This window comes from Cetorhinus maximus, chromosome 21 (assembly GCF_964194155.1).
Source record: "Cetorhinus maximus chromosome 21, sCetMax3.hap1.1, whole genome shotgun sequence".
Lineage (NCBI taxonomy): Eukaryota > Metazoa > Chordata > Chondrichthyes > Lamniformes > Cetorhinidae > Cetorhinus > Cetorhinus maximus.
In genome coordinates this window covers 50,145,804-50,166,074 of record NC_135899.1, presented here as the reverse complement: position 1 = coordinate 50,166,074, position 20,271 = coordinate 50,145,804, and the positions used below count along the sequence as shown (strand labels likewise).

Below are 20,271 nucleotides of genomic sequence, written 5' to 3'. Positions count from 1 at the left end.
AAATCCAACACTGAAAAATTCCCAGTAACAAACAGCCCAAGGAGTTGGTTGGTTACCTCGTGTCCCAGTGATCAGAGCCAATATCATATTTATAGGTTGGTTGAAAGTTGATCTTTCCTTCCTTGAATCCTTGGAACACACCCGACTCCTCCATGTGTTTCGTTAGCTATGCAACAACAGTAGAAGTTCTTATAGTATCAGTATTAATGCTGCAGGACAACTGGTACCATGTGTTAAATCATAAAATAGTAATTTTGTCATTACTTCTATTTTTTATTCATTTATAGACTTGACTTTATTCACCACCCTGAATTAACCATTGAAATAAAATTTAAATTATAGCGATTCTCCTTTGTATGTGGAATAAAATATCGTGTAACTTTATTTAAGCAAACCTTAGACTGAGAAAAGAAAGCATGAAATAAGCAAAAGCCACACAGGCCATCAAGCCTGCTTCTGCTATGACCACCTACAAACTACCATAGGTTTAAGCAATCTCCTTCAAGTAATCAGATTTTGTGATCTGCTCCCAGGTGTTTTGGTCAAACTTTACTGAATGCATAATCCTTTCTTCATGTGCTCTTGATGCATCTTCTTTGTCTTGGAATGACTTTAGATTATAACGCTCATCTCATGTCCATACTATCTACGCTGCACATTTTGCAACCGAAGCTGTTACCACCATTTGGGGTTAATTGTTTTTCTCTCCATGAACTGTTCTGCATTAACTTCCCCTAATCTCCAGAATATGCATCCATCCAATAAACGAATGCTGTTTACCATATGCCACCTGATCGTCTTGGTCTATACCTGTCCCATAAAATTTCAAATCCTGTTCTCAATCAGATACCTAACCAATTCCTTTCTGAAAGACTATTGCTGGCAGTCTGTTCCACATTCACTATTCTGTGGGGGAAAAATATTTCTTCCAATTTCTAGTTTTGCTCAAGATTTGTTTTAAGCATAAGGTACTGTGCTCAGAGTGCAAGACTCTGGTATTGTGCTTATAGTGCAAAACAATTAGCATACTTACATGAAAACCTGTCAACATTTTAAAGATCTATCCACACTGCCCCCTTCCAAGCAACATATTTTTCACCAGGATAGGCAGACAACTTCTGCTTTGCAAGCCTCTCCTCATATCCTCAAGGCCTGAGTCCTGCAATTATCCTAGTTACTTCGCTCACGTTCCACACTTAAAATTTTGACTAAGTTTTCTGATGGCAAGTATATCTCCCTTCTAATGGTAATTTCTGCCTTTTTGGTCCATCTGAGCCAAACATCAGTCACTTGGTAATCTGTGGAGACAATTTTCTACCAGTGCTCTGATGGCACTACATTCCTAGGTGAGTTAGTGGTTACTGTAATCTTCATTTTACCTGATCATATTTGATGAGTCTTGCATAATCCTTCATTTTTATTAGCTTTTTAATAGCTTCTACATCTGGATGACATATTCTGTAGTTCAAATCGCCAAGCCATATTATCATGCTTTATTATAAAGAAAAAGAGAACAAAGTGGTAAACAAATCTTCATTATGAACAAAGAGTAGCTTTTTCCAGACTATACTTTTATTCAGAACAAGGCTCCTTTGGTATAGCCTGCAAGATATTTACTTTATCAGTTCAACACTGCTCATTCAATTATTCATGTGTGAATCTGTATAATAAGTGCCAGCAGGTCACTTGATGGTAGGAAACATAGCTGATGTTATCACCCAACATTGCTATGTGCACTGTCCAACAGGAGTAACTGAATCACATGGAGTAAAATGAGGTGCAAAGTCCCTCTACTTTGTCGAGATCAAACATTTTCAGATTCGGCAAAGTTCCCTCCGTTTTGCTTCAGTCCAAACTTTTGGGAAAGCTCTTCTAGATTAATGAAGGGAAGAATATAGCTGGTTCTGCACCTTAACAATTTTAAATATATAATCTTGAAAGAACCAAATCTTAAAGAAATACACAGCTCACAATCGCGCAACCAACAAATTTACTACAACAATTCGTAGTCTTGATAATCCCCTTCTTGTTGGTTAATAATTGTCGGTTAATAATTGCCATACAGGCATATGTCTAAAGAGAGAAAAAAGCATTCTTTACAACATGTTCAAGATTCTTATCTGTTCTCGAGATGAGACCACTCACACTGCCTCATCATATTATGACTCACTGTCACTATTGGCAATGTTATAATGATTATATTACAGGACTAGTAATTCAGAGGTCTGAATTAATAATATGAAGGCAGGAGTTCAAATCCCACTATGGCACATGGGAGTACTTAAATTCAGTTAGGAAAATCTGGAATAAATAGCTAGTATTTAGTCATGGTGACTTGGCTGTGCAATTACCGGATTATCGTAAAATCCCATCTGGTTCACCAATGTCCTTTATCTGACATTCTTACCTGGTCTGGTGCATCTGTGACTTCAGACCCACAACAATGTGGTTGACTCTTAACTGCCCTCTGAAATGGCCTAGCAAGCCATTCAGTTATTGAGAAGGTGGCTCAATTTCTCAAGGGCAATAGGAATGGGCAATGAATGCCGGCATTGCCAGCAAAGCCTATACGCTGTGAATTAATGAAAGCATGGTATTTACACTAACAGGCAATTCGGCCCACGCCAGTGTTTACGGTCCACACAAGTCTCCCCTCATCCTTTTTCACTTAATCCAATCATATAATTCTGTTCCTGTGCTCCTTATGTTTTATCCAGCTTTTTCTTAAGTCCATCAATCTATTTACCTCAATTATTCCTTGGGGTTGTGATTTCCACATTCTAACCATGCCTTGGTAAACGAGTTTTCCTGAATGTTCTATTGGATTTATTAGTGGCTATCTTACATTTATGGCCCCAGTCCTGGTCTTGTCCACAAATGGAAATTATCTTCTCTACATTTATTACACAGAGTACAGCAGTTCAAGAAGTTAATTCACTACCGCCTTATCAAGGGTAATTAGGGTTGGGCAATAAATGCTGGCCTAGCCAGCAATGTCCACATCCCACGAATGAATTTTAAAAAAATTATTCAATCAAATCCTTTCATAATCTTAAAGAACTCTATATGGTCACCCTCTGTGCCTTCTCTTTTTTTGAGAGAGAGAATCTCAGCCTGTTCAATCTTTCCTGATAGCGAGAGCCTCTCAGTTCTGGTATCATTCTAGTTATACCAATTTACATCTTCTCCAAAGCCTCTCTATCCTCTTTATTATATGGAAACCAGACATTTCATTGTGCTCCTAAGTTTAGGATAACCAATGTTCCATATAAGTTTAACAAAATTTCTTTTTAATTCTTTCCCTCTAGAAATGTTCCTTGTTTGATGCTTTTGGTCTTCTTGATCTATGTTGCTACTTTTAGCGATCTGTGAATCTGTATCCCCAGATCTCGCCATTTCTCGTCCCCATTGAGACACTTATTTTCCAAGCAGTATGTGGCTTTCTAATTCTACCTACCAAAATATACGACACTTACGCTTACCTATATTGAAGCTCATGTACCAATTATACACCCACTCTGCAAGTTTATTAATGTCTTCCTGTATTTTGGCATAGTCTTCTTCTACAGTAACTAATTTGATGTCATCTGCAAATTTTGAAAATTGTACTTCCAATTCCTGAGTCCAAATTGTTTATGTCAATGGTGAACAGCAGTGGTCTCAATACAATCCCTGTGGAACGCCACTTCCTACCTTTAGCCAATCTGGGTAACTAAAACATAATTCTATGTTTTCTCTGTGTAGCCAGCTAGCCATTCTATTTATGCCCTGACCTCACATGGTCTGATCATAATCCTGAGTCTACTATGCAGCACATTATCAGATATCCAAATATATTACATCTATTACATTATCCTTATTAAAAACAATGAAAATTTATGGCACAGGAGGCCATTTGGCCCATTGTTTTGGTGCAGACTGATCAAGCCTCATTCAACCTAATCCCACTTTGTCGCTCTTTGTCCATTGTCTTGGAGGTTACAGTACTTCAAGTGCGTGTCGCGGTATCTTTTAAAATACAATGACGGTTTCTGCCTCTACCACCCTTTCAGGAAGTGTGTTCCAGGCTCTCAGCAACCCCTCAGTGAAACAAATTCTCTTCAACCCCCCTCTAACCCATCTACCAATTACTTTGGATCAATGCAGCCTCTTACCCCATTCCCCTCCTCCAGAGGTTATTGAATTCTCTGCTAAGAGAAATAGCTCCTTCCAATTAATTATATCTCGGCCCCTTATAATTTTATTTCCCATCAGCCTCTTTTGTTCCAAAGAAAACAACCCCAGCCTACCCAATCTTTCGTCACAGCTAAAATTCTCTATTCCTGACAACATCCTCATAAATCTGTACCCTCTCTAGTGCGACCACATCCTTCCTGTAATAGGTTGACCAAAACTGTATGAGGTACTATAGGTAGCTTAATGGTATTTTAAACACCTGTAGCATAACCTCCCTCCTCTTACTGTCTATGCTTGGGCTAATAAAGGAAAGTATAATGTTTGCTTTCTTAACTACCTTATCTGCTTGCCCTGCTACCTCATGGCATCTGTAGATCTGCATCCCAGGTCCCTCTATTCCTCTACATTTCACAGTATTCCACCATTTTTAAAAAATCATTCATGGGATGTGGGCTTCGCTGGCTGGGCCAGCATTTATTGCCTATCCCTAGTTGCCCTTGAGAAGGTGATGGTGAGCTGCCTTCATGAACCGCTGAAGTCCATGTGGAGTAGATACACCAGTAGTGCTGTCCAGGATTTTGACCCAGTGACAGTGAAGGAATGGTGATATATTTTCAAGTCAGGATGGTGAGTGACTTGGAGGGGAACTTCTAGGTGGTGGTTTTCCCATCTATCTGCTGCCCTTGTCCTTCTAGATGGTAGTGGTCGTGGGTTTGGAAGGTGCTGTTGAAGGAGTCATGGTGAATTCCTGCAGTGCGTCTTGTAGATGGTACACACTGCTGCTACTGTGCGTTGGTGGTGGAGGGAGTGAATGTTTGTGCCAATCAAGCGGGCTGCTTTGTCCTGGACGGTGTAAAGCTTCTTCAGTGTTGCACTCATCCAGACAAGTGGTCGGTATTCCATCACATTCCTAACTTGTGCCTTGTAGATGGTGGACAGAATTTGGGGAGTCAGGAGATGGATTACTCGTCGCACTATTCCTCACCTCCGACCTGTTCTTGTAACCACAGTATTTATATGGCTAGTCCAGTTCAGTTTCTGGTCAATGGTAACCCCCAGGATGTTGATAGTGGGGGATTCAGTAATGGTAATGCCATTGAACAGTAAGGGACGATGGTTGAATGCTCTCATCTTGGAGGTGGTCATTGCCTGATACTTGTGTGGCGCAAATGTTACTTGCCACTTGTCAGCCCAAGCCTGGATATTGTCCAGGTCTTGCTGCATTTGGACATGGACTGCTTCAGTACCTGAGGAGTCTTGAACTGTGCTGAACATTGTGCAATCATCAGCGAACATCCCCACTCCTGACCTTATGATGGAAGGAAGGTCATTGATGAAGCAGATGAAGATGGTTGGGCCGAGGATGCTACCCTGAGGAACTCCTGCAGTGATGTCCTGGAGCTGAGATGATTGACCTCCAACAACCACAACCATCTTCCTTTGTGCTTGGTATGACTCCAACCAGTGGAGAGTTTTCCCCTTGATTCCAGTTTTTCTAGGGCTCCTTGATGCCACACTTGGTAAGATGCTGCTTTGATATCAAGGGCAGGCACTTTCACCTCATCTTGGGAGTTCAGCTCCTTTGTCCATGTTTGAACCAAGGCTGAAATGAGGTCAGGAGCTAGGTGGCCCTGGCGGAACTCAAACTGGGCGTCAGTGAGCAGGTTATTGCTAAGCAAGGGCCACTTGATAGCACTGTTGATGACCCCTTCCATTACTTTACTGATGATGGAGAGTAGACTGATGGGGCGGTAATTGGCTGGGTTGGATTTGTCCTGCTTTTTGTGCACAGGACATACATGGGCAATTTTCCACATAGCCGGGTAGATGCCAGTGTTGTAGCTGTACTGGAACAGCTTGGCTAGGGGCATGGCAAGTTTTGGAGCACAAGTCTTCAGTACTACTGCTGGAATATTGTCAAGGCCCATAGCCTTTGCAGTATCCAGTGCCTTCAGCCGTTTCTTGATATCATGTGGAGTGAATCTAATTGGTTGAAGTCTGGCATCTATGATGCTGGGAATCTCTGGAGGAGGCCGAGATGGATCATCCACTCAGCACTTCTGGCTGAAGATTGTAGCAAATGCTTCAGCCTTATCTTTTGCACTGATGTGCTGTGTATTCCATTGCCTTGTTTTCCCAAATGCATTACCTGACACTTCTCCAGACTGAATTCCATTTGTCACTTTTCTGCCCACTTGACCAGTCCATTGATATTTTGCTACGGACAATAGCTTTTTTTCTCAATTTCAACTACATAGCCAATTTTAGTGTCACCTGCAAACTTCTTAAGCTCCCCGCATGTAATACATATAATATATTCCAATGTTTTTACTTTCCTGACCAATGGGACCTTGTCAAACGCCTGGCTGAGATCCATGTAGACGACATCAAATGTGCTACCTGCATTGATCATTCCCATTACCTCCTCAAGAAATGCAATCAAGTTAGTTAGACATGATCTTCCCTTAACAAACCCATAATAAATGTTCCTGATTAATCCATACACACCATGAAAGTTGGGCTAACTGGTCTCTTCTCCTTTTTCAAACAATGGTACAACATTAATAGCCCTCCAGAGGTGATTGGAAAATGCTGGAGAGTGTCTCTGCTAATTCTTTTTCTGCTTGTCTTAGTAGGCTGGCATACTTTTCATCTGGGCCTTTCAAAGAAACTATTTTCTCTTTTACTATGTTTATTCTATCCAATATTTCATTCTCCTCCTCAGCTACAATGTCTGCATTGCCCCCAATTTTGTGAAGACAGATGCAAAGTATTCATTGAGAACCACACCCCCACCTTTCACCTTCATGCGCAATTAGTCTTTTGGGCTCGAACAGGCCCTACTCGTTCCTGAGTTACTCAGTTGCTCTCTACGTATGTGTTTGTAAATGAGTTTCAGGTTTTCCTTAATTTTACTTGAATATTTTTTCTTGCCCTCTCATTGATTTCTTAATTTCTGTTTTGAGTTTCCCCTGCACTTTCTATACTCTTCTAGGCTTTCTGCAGTACAATAGCTTGACGTAGCTGCATTCCTGAAAAGGGCACTTTAAATAAAACAATGTTGAGCGAATCAGAGTTTCCCATTCGGACGAAGGTAAAAACTGTAGCTATGTTTTGTAGGACCTTACTCAGAAAAAACATTAAAACGTTATCCTTTAAGTTGAAATACTGTACATTCCTAAATTCACAAATGAAATAGCTTTTAAAATAATTTAAAAGTATATAAAAAATATGCCTTCTGCTCACTGACTCTCCTGCTCACTGCTTCCCTCCCTTACCCCTCCCTCTCTTTTGCCACTTTCCTCTCCCAACCCCTCGCTGTGAGAGGGGGCTCAGGAGAGGAAGGAAGTGAGTTGAATGCATTGATCCTTGTTAATGGTATGTTAATTATATTGTAAGGATACACAGGTGAAGGGCATTGTTTACTTAAGTACTTCCAGCACATATAAATAGGGGACAGCCAAGACACTGGGCGTGTGAGGATAGCTGTCAGACTGAACAAGGTCAATCAACTCTCTAAACAAAGTAAAGCTCTGTGCCTTGGTCTCAGCTCCATCACCCGGCTTGGGCCTTATTAACAGGAAGGGTTTGGGAGGAAAGTGGCAAGCAGGAGGGAGTCGGTGAGTGGGTCAAGTGCAGGCTGTGTAGTGAATACTTTTTTTCCACAGAAAACTGTAGTGCAGAGTTTTAAGAAATAGTCAGGTCATGTGATGCTAGATTGGCCCTGGCACAAAACAATGCTAAAGCGCAGGTTCTGACACTAAGTGTGTATACCTGCCCCCATGCGATGTTAAAGCAGAATAAGGGCAATTTAAGACGGGGACTTTTTTTGAAAGTTATTCTTCCACGGAATGTGGGCGTCACTGGTTAGACCAGCATTTGTTGTCCATCCCTAATTGTCCTTCAACCGAGTGGCTTGCAGGGCCATTTGATAGGGCAGTTAAAAGTCAACCACATTGCTCTGGATCTGGAGTCACATGTAGGCCAGACCAGGTAAGGATGGCAAGTTTCCTTCCCTAAAGGATATTAGTGAACCAGATGGGATTTTATAACAATTGAAAATGGTTTCATCCTTACCATTACTGAGGCTAGATTTTCAACTCCATATTATTACTTGAATTTAAATTCCACCAGCTGCCGTGGTGGGATTTGAACCCTTCAAGCCAAAATATCAGCTTGGGCCTCTGGATTACCAGTCCAGTGACATTATCACTACGCCACCATCTCACTGTATTGAGTTCTTGGTATCTGGCATAAGCTTTTTTTGCCTTATCCTACCCACCTACATTCAGCGGGCCTAGATTTGGAATCCAACCCTTATTCTTTCCAGGATACACAGGTGATACACAGATATACAATTCCGCAGAGTAGTGTCCTCAGCCAAACCATCTTCAGCTGCTTCATCAATGGCCTTCCTTCCATCATAAGGTCAGAAGTGGGGATGTTCGCTGATGATTGCACAATGTTCAGCACCATTCACAACTCCTCAGATACTGAAGCAGTCCATGTCCAAATGCAGCAAGACCTGGACAATATCCAGGCTTGGGCTGACAAGTGGCAAGTAACATTTGCGCCACACAAGTGCCGGGCAATGAGCATTTCCAACAAGAGAGCATCTAACCATCACTCCTTGACGTCCAATGGCATTACCATTACTGAATCCCCCACTATCAACATCCTGGGGGTTACCATTGGCCAGAAACTGAACTGGATTAACCATATCAATACTGTGGCTGCAAGAGCAGGTCAGAGGCTAGGAATACTGCGGCGAGTAACTCATTTCCGGCCTGTTCACCATCTATAAGGCACAAGTCAGGAGAGTGATGGAATACTGTCCACTTGCCTGGATGAGTGCAGCTCCCACAACACTCAAGAAGCTTGACACCATCCAGGACAAATCAACACGCTTGATTGGCAGCACATCCACAAATATCCATTCCCTCCACCACCGACACACAGTAACAGTAGTGTGTACCATCTACAAGGTGCAGTGCAGGAACTCACCGAGGCTCCTTAGGCAGCACCTTCCAAACCCATAACCACTACTATCTAGAAGGACAAGGGCAGCAGATAGATGGGAACATCAAAACCAGAAAGTTCCCCTCTAAGTCACTCACCATCCTGTCTTGGGACTATGTCACTTTCCTTCACTGTCGCTGGGTCAAAATCCTGGAACTCCCTCCCTAACAACACTGTGGGTGTACCTACATCACATGGGTTGCAGCAGTTCAAGGAAGCTCACCACCACCTTGTCAAGGGCAACTAGGGATGGGCAATAAATGCTGGCCCAGCCAGTGAAGCCCACGTCCTGTGAACGATTAAAATAAAACATATTTGTTTTGAACCCTCTCTATCTCCTCCTTAAATATCTCCCACTATGCCCATACTGATTTACCTTCTAGTAGCTGTTTCCAGTTCATTTTTGCCATTTTGTAACTCGCCTAGTAAAATTGATCTTTCTCAAATTAGAACTTTTACCCCTGGTCTATCTTTGTCCTTTTCCATAATTATGTTAATTCTAACTGAATTATGATCACTGCTCAGAAAAATGCTCTCCAAATAGCCCTTTAAACTGCCTAGCTTCATTCCCTAAAACTAAAAACAGAACCACCCCTTCTCATGTTGGGTTTTCTACATACTGGCTAAAAATGTTCCCCTGAATGCATTTTTAAGAATTCTGGGTCCTTCCCCACTTTGACATTGACTTATCTCAGTTAATGTTAAGGTATCTGAAATTTCCCTACTATTACTGCCATGTTGTTTCTGCACTTCTTAGCAATTTACCTATACATTTGCTCTTCTATCCCCCTCTGACTGTTTAAGAATCTATAATACAATGCTTTATGATTTCATTACAAACTTAAGACAAAGTAACTCTTGCCAGCAGGGAACATAGGAGATAGGAAAAAGGAGTAGGCCATTCAGCCTCCCAAGCCTGTTCTGCCATTCAACTAGATCATGGCTGATCTTCTACTATAATGCCATTTTCCTGCACTATCCCCATATCCCTTGATACCTTTACTATCTAGAAATCTACCGATCTCTGTCTTGAAAATAATCAATGATGGAGCCTGCACAGCCTCTGGGGTAGAGAATTGCAAAGATTTACCACCCTCTGAGTGAAGAAGTTCCTCCTCACCTCAGTCCTAAAGAGCCTACCCCTTATTCTGAGACTGTGTCCACTGGTTCTAGACAATCCAGCCAGGGGAAACATCCTTCCTGCATTTACCCTGTCGAACCCTGGAAGGATATATTCTCCTAATGTATTCTCTCCCATCAGCCTAAGAGGACTGTGACCAATTATAGTACAGTCAATGTTGCCCTTCCTCAGATGTACAAACTCAACATGGACTCCACTGAACATGTGATCTTCCCGATTTGTACAGCTCGGTGGCACATCATTGATATGACAGCACCTTCCAAACCCATGACCTCTGCCACCTAGAAGGACAAGAACAGCAGATACACGGGAACACCGGCACCTGAAAGTTCCCCTCCAAGCCACTCACCATCCTGTCTTGGAACTATGTCACCATTCCTTCACTGTCACTGGGTCAAAATCCTGGAACTCCCTTCCTAACAGCACTGGGTGTAACTATACCACATGAACAGCGGTTTAAGGTGGCAGCCCACTACCACCTTCTCAGGGGCAATTAGGGACAATAAATGCTGGCGTAACCAACAACGCCCACATCCCGTAAATGAATTTTAAAAAAAGACCCATGCAGCCATTGCAAGAGCTGATTGTTATGAAGGAGAGACAGCAATGTCAAATAATGCTTGATGAAGAAAACAGGTTTTCTTTGAACTATTGCCAAGTATAAGGTATTCCAGGCAGGACTTGCTGTAAGAAATATATCTTATGTGAGGTTTCAGAAGTATAACCAACCAACATCAGAGACTTACTCATGTTTCATGATTGTGAGAGATGTCAGTGGCAGGGTAGACTGAATAAAATGCATTCTGCTACAGATGTCTTTGTAGTCTTGGTTCCGTCTGTCACATTCTTCAGTGTGAGCCGCGAGATGTGAGTTAACGATACACAAGGTGGTGTTATGGAACTGAAACCTTATGCTGACTCCACCTTTGTTACCCTAAGAGGGAAAAATAAGAAGAGAACATTTTAGAAAGTTTAAGAAAGAGATTTAAAAACATTTTTAAAAAAAAGCAAAATCATAAAGGCTTTCACAAAGGGTCAGATCTTGCTGGAAAAATATATGTTTATGGCATATACCATCATTAATGTGCAAATTAGGGAAATTGAGGGACACACCATGAGTTGCCAATCTCAAAGTTGCTGATCAATTTATGCTGGTCCACCACTTGCTTTGCACAAACAGCATCTTGCATTAGCCTCCCCATCAGTTTTTAAGAACCAAAATGGATTTCCAAATTAATTGCTCATTAAACTCACCACAAAAAGATAAGTATCATTAACTGTACAGGTACCTTCTTGGTACTGTGATAATTGTTAAGGCAATACCAATCAAACACTCTGATCCAGAAACTTAATCTAAACTGGGTTCTTATTGTTTCACCTAGTAAATTGTTCTGGGATGTTAAAATATCAAAGTTTACATTTTTTCCTTACTTTTCCTGTCTCTCTTTTCTTTCTCTCTTAACCCAATCTTTCTTCCCCCCTTCTTTATTTCTCTTTTTGTACCCGAGTTGAGTCTACTTTACCATATTCCTTCTTGGTTGATCCTCTGTTTCTCAGTCCTTAAATCTCTCTGGTTGAGATAGATTGTTGGTCCTGCTGTTTACGGAGGTCCCAGATGCTCCACTGCTCTCACTCAAATGTTTCCCCTAAACTACATGGCAACCGAGAAGTTCCTGCTTAAGTTTCTGCATGTGTGCGGGTGCGTAAAAAAAAAATTAACTTACATAATTCGGCAGCACACAACCAATAAAAATTCTAGGGAACGTTACTCTTGCTGTGCCATTATCTACCATCAAGTTATGGTGCAAATTGTTTTTCAAGCCAAAAGGTACAGAACTAAAAGGTACAGAACTAAAAGGCCAAGCCACAAAATGCCCCACTCCAGCGAAATCCAACCTGGTTACTTTTCTGAAATCCTCACTCCTGTTTGCTCGATACCTTTACATTGACAGTCCGAGTACAATTAAAGTTTAATGATCTGCACTCATGTTATCCATGAGACTTTCTGTTGATGATGGAAGGCCAGCTGGAGGCTGTTACCATTCCCTTTCTTGCTTGCTGCAGAAGAATGGATACTTCCCATCAGAGGGTGGAAATGAAAAGGACAGAAATATTTATTTTCAAAAATATTGTGCTGTCCCAATGCCTCAGTGGGTTGATTCAGCTGAGTCATACAGACTAGGAAGCTGTCAGGTTTGATTCCCAATCTGTGCTGAGATGCTTGACCTCAGTTTGGCACAAAATGGGTAGCATGGGGAACCTCTCTGGAGTTGTGCTCCTGAGCACAACCCTGTTTGTGGTTGGGTATGGGCACAAGTGACTGTTTTATCAGGGCTGGGTTGAGTATCACTGTGATGCCCATTTGCTGTCAAATAGCCGTTTGGTCAATCACCATCGAGGCTTATACATGATTAGCCACTTTGGGGAAGTGACTGGCCCATCTAGCCTTTCCCTAATAAGATCAATACCTTGGGGTGGGAAGTAAGAGACAGCAGAAGACAAAATTGGTGAGCAACTAAATAATATGATAGATTGGTCGCACTATTAGGGGTAACAGACAAATTTGCTCTTTCCAGTGCCTGAGTTAGTGCAGCAACCTCCCTCAGCCAGTTACAACAAACACAGCTAAAAGATATACCATTTCCTCGAACAATTTTTGAGCTCAGCTACAGAAGATTTACATATATATCAAATTGCAAGAAAATAAATAAATACTGTATTATTGCTTGTGTAAAAGAGCAGCGTTAGCAGAGTTCCAAATTCAGGCCACTCTTCACTTGGCTAGGGATGGTATATAAACTCCACAATTAAGAAAGGGGAGCTCTTGCCATAACTTGTGCCCAAATCACATTTCCACACATTCCTTTCAAGGTTACAATTAACTTCAGCATATTGTAAGTTGATAACGTGAACAGTTACAAACCTGCAAATCTTTTTAAAATGAATTCCTAACAACAATGTGGGTGTACTTACACCATCTGGTTCAAGAAGGCAGCTCACCACCATCTTCTCAACGACAACTGGGATGGGCAATAAATGCTGCCCTAGCCAGCGACACCCACATCCCATGAAAGAATAAAAAAGATTGGCCAACCTGATCTTTAACTCTTAATGTATCATTCCATTGTAATTATGAATGAATGAATATTTGGTTGCAATGGGCTAATCATTAACAGAACCCAATTCTGAACACATTAAGGCAGGTTCACAGCGTCTGGTGCCATACAATGATAGGAGTTGAGCATTGTGCAACAGTACAGAATAAGACAGTCCTGTCTCAGAACACTAGCATTTTGATGCCAACAGACACTGGAAGACTATGCCACTTGAAACATTACTTCTGATTCCCTACCCCGTCCAATGTTTACGTTGATCTGTAATAATGGGGACATCACACCGCTCAAATATGAAGCTCTAAAAAGGTAAAGGAATGTTCACCAACATTAGAAACACTGGCAAAACTGCCACATTTCCAATGCACATGCAGGAGAACAAAAACAGGGAGCAATTACAACGTAGTGATACATCAAGAGGTAAAGGTCAGGGTGAAAAAAACAGAAAAGCTCAACCAGTTTGCAATTTATGTGCAATCACATTCTTCAATAACTCTTGTCTAAAAATTAGATTTATTTACTGTTCTCTCTTTTACTTTCTCTCAGCAGGATGTCTCAGTTATCCAGTTTTGCTCTGATTGTGGAACCCCAGTCAGCTACTTGTCCATTAGTTGCACGAATTTTCACTGGTAGCTGCCAGTATTTCTTCCTCCTCATCTCACTTTTATTCCTGCTGATGCTTGAACAGCAGAATCAACGGATTTTTCAACTTAAACAAGTCCTTAAAAAGTGCTGCCGCTAAAGAGGTGCATTGAGTTTGACCTGTGAGCACTCTTGGCCAAGTCATTTTGACAAACGAATACAGTCTACCTTAATTATTCCATGCCAGTGAGCGGATGACAGGTTGAATGTTCAATTAGCTGACTTGCTAACATAACAACCACCTCTGGACATCAAAAATACATTTGTGAAGTAATTCATTGTGTGGGACACAAATGGAAATAAACATAAGGAGCTACAAATATTATCATTCAAATTATTATGTAAGACAGTAACTCTGTTGAAGCAGCACTAACTAAACTTACAGCAGAAGTTTAATCTGAGACACAGGGTTGAATATTCGCTACTGAGCGTATTGTATAAATTAAGGTTCAGTGTATACAGGTGGGGGGCACTCATTGGATAATTACTTGTGCACATATAAAGAGACATTAGAGGTGTCAGCTGTGGCTCAGTTCATAGCACCCTCGCCTTTGAATCAGAGGGTTGTGGGTTCATGTCCCACTCCCGGAAAACCGAGAACTGTGATTGTACTCAAAGAGTTGCAATCTGTGACTGTTGATAACTCGAAAGAGTATAAAGAGACATTTACTGGCGGTGGGTTGTAGAGTTCAGAGCTATACATTTGTAATATTTCACTTTGTGAATAAATCTAAAACTGAATAAAGATTGATTTCTGGTCTCCTTTACCAACTGGCTGTCAGAAGCTTAACACTAGAAGCAGGTCTAAATGGAGGTGGACACCAAAACAAATAGCACCGACATCGTGTGTGACAACTTTCGCCTCTGATTGCGACTCAGGCGACTCTTGAGAAGGTGGAAATAGCAGGAGCATGGGGGGGGGGGGCGGGTGCATGTAGGGTTTGCAGCAATAAACAGGCAATTAGGACACTTGAGGATCTCATTGGGAGCTCGCCTTTGAAACTTTCCAAATTTTCACAGGGCTGGGGAGGCAGTGGAGAGAGACAATCTTTGGGAGCGGTCTAATGCAGACCTGGTTAAGGGTGGTGAGGTGAGGGCCAGCTGCATTTTGAATGGAGAAGACCATAAATTATAAGCAGCAGTGAAGGGGCTTAGTGGAGCTACCCCATCACAGAGAAAAAAAACCCCAAAAATTTAATACTCTCAAGTTCCTACGCTACCCCGGGTTCCCTCTGAAATGTGAAAAGTCTGCACTTTCCATTTTTTTTTCAAATTTAAAAGTTACTGTCCAAACAGCAGCTACAGCTAAAGCGAGTCAGAACGTGGCCCGCATTTCCAGTGACCTAACTCTGTCCCCGCACCCACCCTGCAGCCACTAATTCACCAGCAAACCCGTCCCAACCCACAAGCTCAGCTCCAAAATAACGACAACTTTCCGCTTTCTGTCAGGGTGGGGTCGAGACCTGAAAATAAACCCACCTCCCAATTCCCACCCTCCACCACCAAAACCCGTCCCAGGGAGGCTCGTCATTTAGCCGCATGCATCGTGTGCCATCGAGCTAACAGGTACATATTTATTACTGTTAACAGATAGATGTTTATTACTGTCACACATAAGAAAAAAGATGCTATAGAATTGCTGTAATAGAAAATAACTGTTGACCCAGGAGTCTGATGTGGAATTTTTAGCATATGACTTAGCATCCACATTTCAAAGACCCCTATTTCCTTCCACAGATCTTCATTTATTGTCCAGGTGCTCTACGCGAACTAATTTTTAGCCCATTGTGTGGTGTGGTGAACAGCTCGTTTAGATATAGCATTCCTTGCCATATTTATTCCTGTGATATTAATGTAACATTTAGAAATTAAACGGACACCAATTCCTTCTTTTTTCCTCCTTTTCATTCTTAATGTGATTTAAATCATAATTTAAAAAAAATAGTTGAAGATGTGACATTGTGGGGGGGGGGGGGTACACACACGTGCCCTGAGGAACTGAGAGTTAAATTCCCCCCAATGTTATACAATAATCAATTCTTTTCTCATTTATACTCTCCCTAGCAATTATATTCATAAATTCAAAGGCAATGCAAAGTAAAATTCGCAGAATTCCCACTCCACAAACTACAAAGCAGCTTATTGCAAGCAACCAGCATCTTGTGGCCGGGAATATCGAGTACAAAAAAATGGATCATTTTTGAGGTTTCATTTTCTTTATTACAACAGAACTATGAACATCAGTGAAACAAATGAATAGCTACACAATAATTATGCTAGCTGCAGGAGGCAGCAGGAGGATTTTTTTTTTTAAATTTTGATTTAAACCACATTAAGAATGAAAAGGAGGAAAAAAGAAGGAATTGGTGTCTGTTTAATTTCTAAATGTTACATTAATATCACAGGAATAAATATGGCAAGGAATGCTGTATCTAAACGAGCTGTTCACCACACCACACAATGGGCTAAAAATTAGTTAGTGTAGAGCACCTGGACAATAAATGAAGAGCTGTGGAAGGAAATAGGGGTCTTTGAAATGTGGATGCTAAGTCATATGCTAAAAATTCCACATAAGACCAATGAAGAGGTGCTTGAAATTGCAAAAGCAAAAAGAACTCCAAAAAGTGACATCCAGAAAACAAAATTTGATCGGAGCTGAAAAGCGACAGGGAGATCTCTTCTTGAGGGCAAAGCGGAGGACAGCAGAAAGAGGGGTCACCCTAGGTGTAGTTGGATGACAGACATTAGAGAGCAGTTGCAGACGAGCTACAGTGGATGTGTGAGGATGGCACAAGACAGACGAGTGTGACATACCATGACAGCAGATCTCCTGGTAGCAGTAGCTACAATCAGCAGCAACAGAGCAGCTCGAAATTGGCTTGGTCAATTCTCCAGGGGGAGGGGGGAGCCGCACGGCTTTCTTCAATATCAATAGGCATCGCCACATGGGCTGCACAGCTAACAACCTGCGGCAATGGCATTGTCTGCCCCAGAATCAACACAGTAAATGTAGCAACTCTTTTTCTAGTGGTGCACACAAATCACAGAATTGTTACAGCACAGGAGACCATTCGGCCCATCGTGACTGCACCTGCTCTCCAAACAGGCAATTCACTTAGTGCCATTCTCCTGCCTTCTCCCCGTAACCCTGCACATTCTTTCTTTTCAAATAAGTCTAATTTCCTTTCGAATGCCTCGATTGAACCTGCCGCCATCACACACTCAGGCAGTGAATTCTAGACCCTAACCACCCGCTGCGTGAAAAAGTTCTCTCTCATAATATTCTTGATTCTTTTGCCAATTACTTTAAACCTGGGCTCTCTTGTTCTCAATCCTTTCATGACGAGGAACAGTTTCTCCCTCTGTCCAGACCCCTCATGATTTTAAACACCTCTATCAGATCTCCTCTCAGCCTTCTCTTCAAGGGAAACATTTCTAACTTCTCCAGTCTATCTTCATAACTGAAGGTCCTCATCCCTGGAACCATTCTCTTTTGTGAATCTTTTCTGCACTCTTTCCAATGCCTTCACATCCTTCCTAAAAGTGTGGTGCCCAGAACTGGACGCACCGCTCCAGCTGAGTCCAAACTAGTGTCTTATACAAGTTCAACATAATCTCTTCGCTCTTATACTCTATGCCCCTATTATAAAGCCTAGGATACTGTATACTTTATTAACTGCGCTCTCAACCTGTCTTGCCACCTTCAATGACGTGCAAATATTTAACCAAAGGAGTTTAATTTTGTTCCCTGCTTGGCAAGTCCCTAGTTTCAGCCATACTGAGAAAGCACTGAACAAGGGAAGCCATGCCCCGTGTTGATGTTAGGAATCTTTTAGTTTGGGGGAAGGAGGTGGTGGGCTGGTTCACCTGCGGAACACCCACTCAGGGATGAAGCAGCTGGGAAGAAATGGTGGGGATCTTTAAGTTCAGTCTTACCCTTGTTCTAGGGCTTCCCTAGGAGAGCTGATCCAGCTCTATGTGCAATAAGGATAGGCCCAATGTTGAATAAGATGGGGGGGGCATTCCTGACCACCTTCCTCTTTTATGACCTGCCCCTCCCACCCTGCCTCATATACATGAGACAACTCATTTTTTAAAGTTCTTTCATGGGATGTGAGCACTGGCTAAGCCAGCATTTGCTGTCCATCCCTAATTGCCTGAAAAGGTGACGGTGAGCTGCCTTCTTGAACCGCTGCAGTCCTCATGGTACACCCACAGTGCTGTTAGGGAGGAAGTTCCAGGATTCTGACCTAATGACAGTGAATAACTGGCGATGTAGTTCAAACTCAACATGGTGTGGTGCCTGAAGGGGAACTTGCAGATGGTGGTGTGCCCATGCATCTGCTGTTCTTCTTCTTCTAGACCGTAGAGGTCATGGGTTTGGAAGGTGCTGTTGAAGGAGCCTGCAGTGCATCTTGTATATGGTACACAATGCTGCCACTCTGTGTCAGTCGTGGAGTGAATGTTTAAAATGGTGGATCAAGCAGACTACTTTGTCCTGGATGGTGTCGAGCTTTTTGAGTGTTGCTGGAGCTGCACTCATCCAGGTAAGTGGAGAATATTCTGACTTGTGCCTTGCAGATGTTGGTCAGGCTTTGACAAGGCAGGAGGTGAGTCACCCACTGCAGAATTCCCAGCCTCTGTGTGTTTATATGGCTGGTCTGGGTCAGTTTCTGGTCAATGGTAACCCCCACTACGTTAATAGAGGGGGATTCAGCAATGGTAATGCCATTGAATGGCAAGGGGAGGTGGTTAGATTCTCTCTTGTTGGGGATGTTCATTGCTTGGCACTTGTGTGGTGCGAATGTTACTTGCTACTTATCAGCCCAAACCTGGCCATCGTCCAGATCTTGCTGCACACAGGCAAGAGCTGCTTCAGTATCTGAGTCATCGCGAATGCAATCAACAGCAAACATCCCCACATCTGACCTTATGCTAAAGAGAAGGTCATCAATGAAGCAACTGAAGATGGTTGGCCTAGAAACAACCCCATGGGAATATAAGTGCATACAGAATCAGGTTCTTCACTCATTGACACACACATAACAACTGAGACATTCATCAATTGGACAGGAGACTCCAATGCTGTACAGTATCAGGGGTGGGGCAGGGAAATTGGCCCCGACATAGTTCACATATAATCTATTCCCCAATGGATTTCCTTTTTCAATCTTAATTCAGATCATTCAAATAATAATTAAAATAGATGCACAAACTTGGTCAGTGTCTAAATAATACTAAAACTGCCTATTAATATTTTCTCCAATTTAAGGTACAATTGAAGTTACACACACCTTCATTTCTGCATCAGTTTATTAGTACTCCTGCTATGAATTACAAACTACCAGATTGACAGATATTATTAGCCATCATCTTGCTGGATTATGAGATAGTGTGAAACAGTTATGGTGTTTGTCTGTGCCAACAACAAATAAATTCTGTCATCACATGCATCTATCAGGGAGTGGGCAGCCTGTTTTTCACTGCCACCTGCTGGCAGCGATAGGTATAGGTTTCACTCTTCACTCCTGTAAGCAAATACACTGATAACTTTAAGTGTTCTGCAGTTTCTGAAAGATGGCATTGTTAGCTATTTTTTTCTCCTTAATGTGACAGTACTCAAAAAATTATGGCAAATGCACAAGTAACTAAATGGAATCTCCTGTTATATATCCCTAAACATTATAACTGCGCAATAAACAAACTGCAGTGTGCAGATTAAACCATCTTGAACATAGCAGCATTCAAAACCATGATCAGTTTAGTGGGAGAGCATTTATGCATTTGCGGTTTTGTTAACCGATCCTGGTGTGCTAAAATACATTTCCTTTGTAAGTTTCTAAGGCACAGTTAGAACAGGAAGTTTCATCATTGATAAGATCCAGAAGTACCTGCTATTTTATTTCCTCTATGACTCTTTGTATCTTATCTAGTCTCAACACTCCCAACTGTGAAGAGTTAAAATATGTAAAGCACTTGAAGGTCTTGATGCAGAGGGGCTTAACAATATTAGATATCACTGTATAACCCCTTGGCTGAAAGAATACACCAGATACACAATTGCACATAACAATGAAGTTACAGCAAAGTCGATACTCTAGATCCTTAAATATAATGGAGTGCCCATAACGAAATTTCATGTTTTGCATGACAATTTATTTCCATACCCATCTCCTTTAG

General features: G+C 41.8%; 1 protein-coding gene across 6 annotated transcripts in view; it reads right to left on the bottom strand.

Annotated features, from left to right (window-relative positions):
• The window catches only part of inpp5b (inositol polyphosphate-5-phosphatase B), a 159,892-nt gene that overhangs the window by 29,340 nt on the left and 110,281 nt on the right, over window positions 1–20,271 (bottom strand). For all 6 annotated transcript variants that reach the window (XM_078566944.1, XM_078566949.1, XM_078566945.1 and 3 more), the window contains 3 exons: window positions 11,083–11,270; window positions 1,380–1,491; window positions 57–166 (listed from right to left, as the gene is read on the bottom strand). In XM_078566944.1, coding sequence (XP_078423070.1) covers window positions 57–166; window positions 1,380–1,491; window positions 11,083–11,270 — 410 coding nt within the window. The remainder of the gene's footprint in view (window positions 1–56; window positions 167–1,379; window positions 1,492–11,082; window positions 11,271–20,271) is intronic.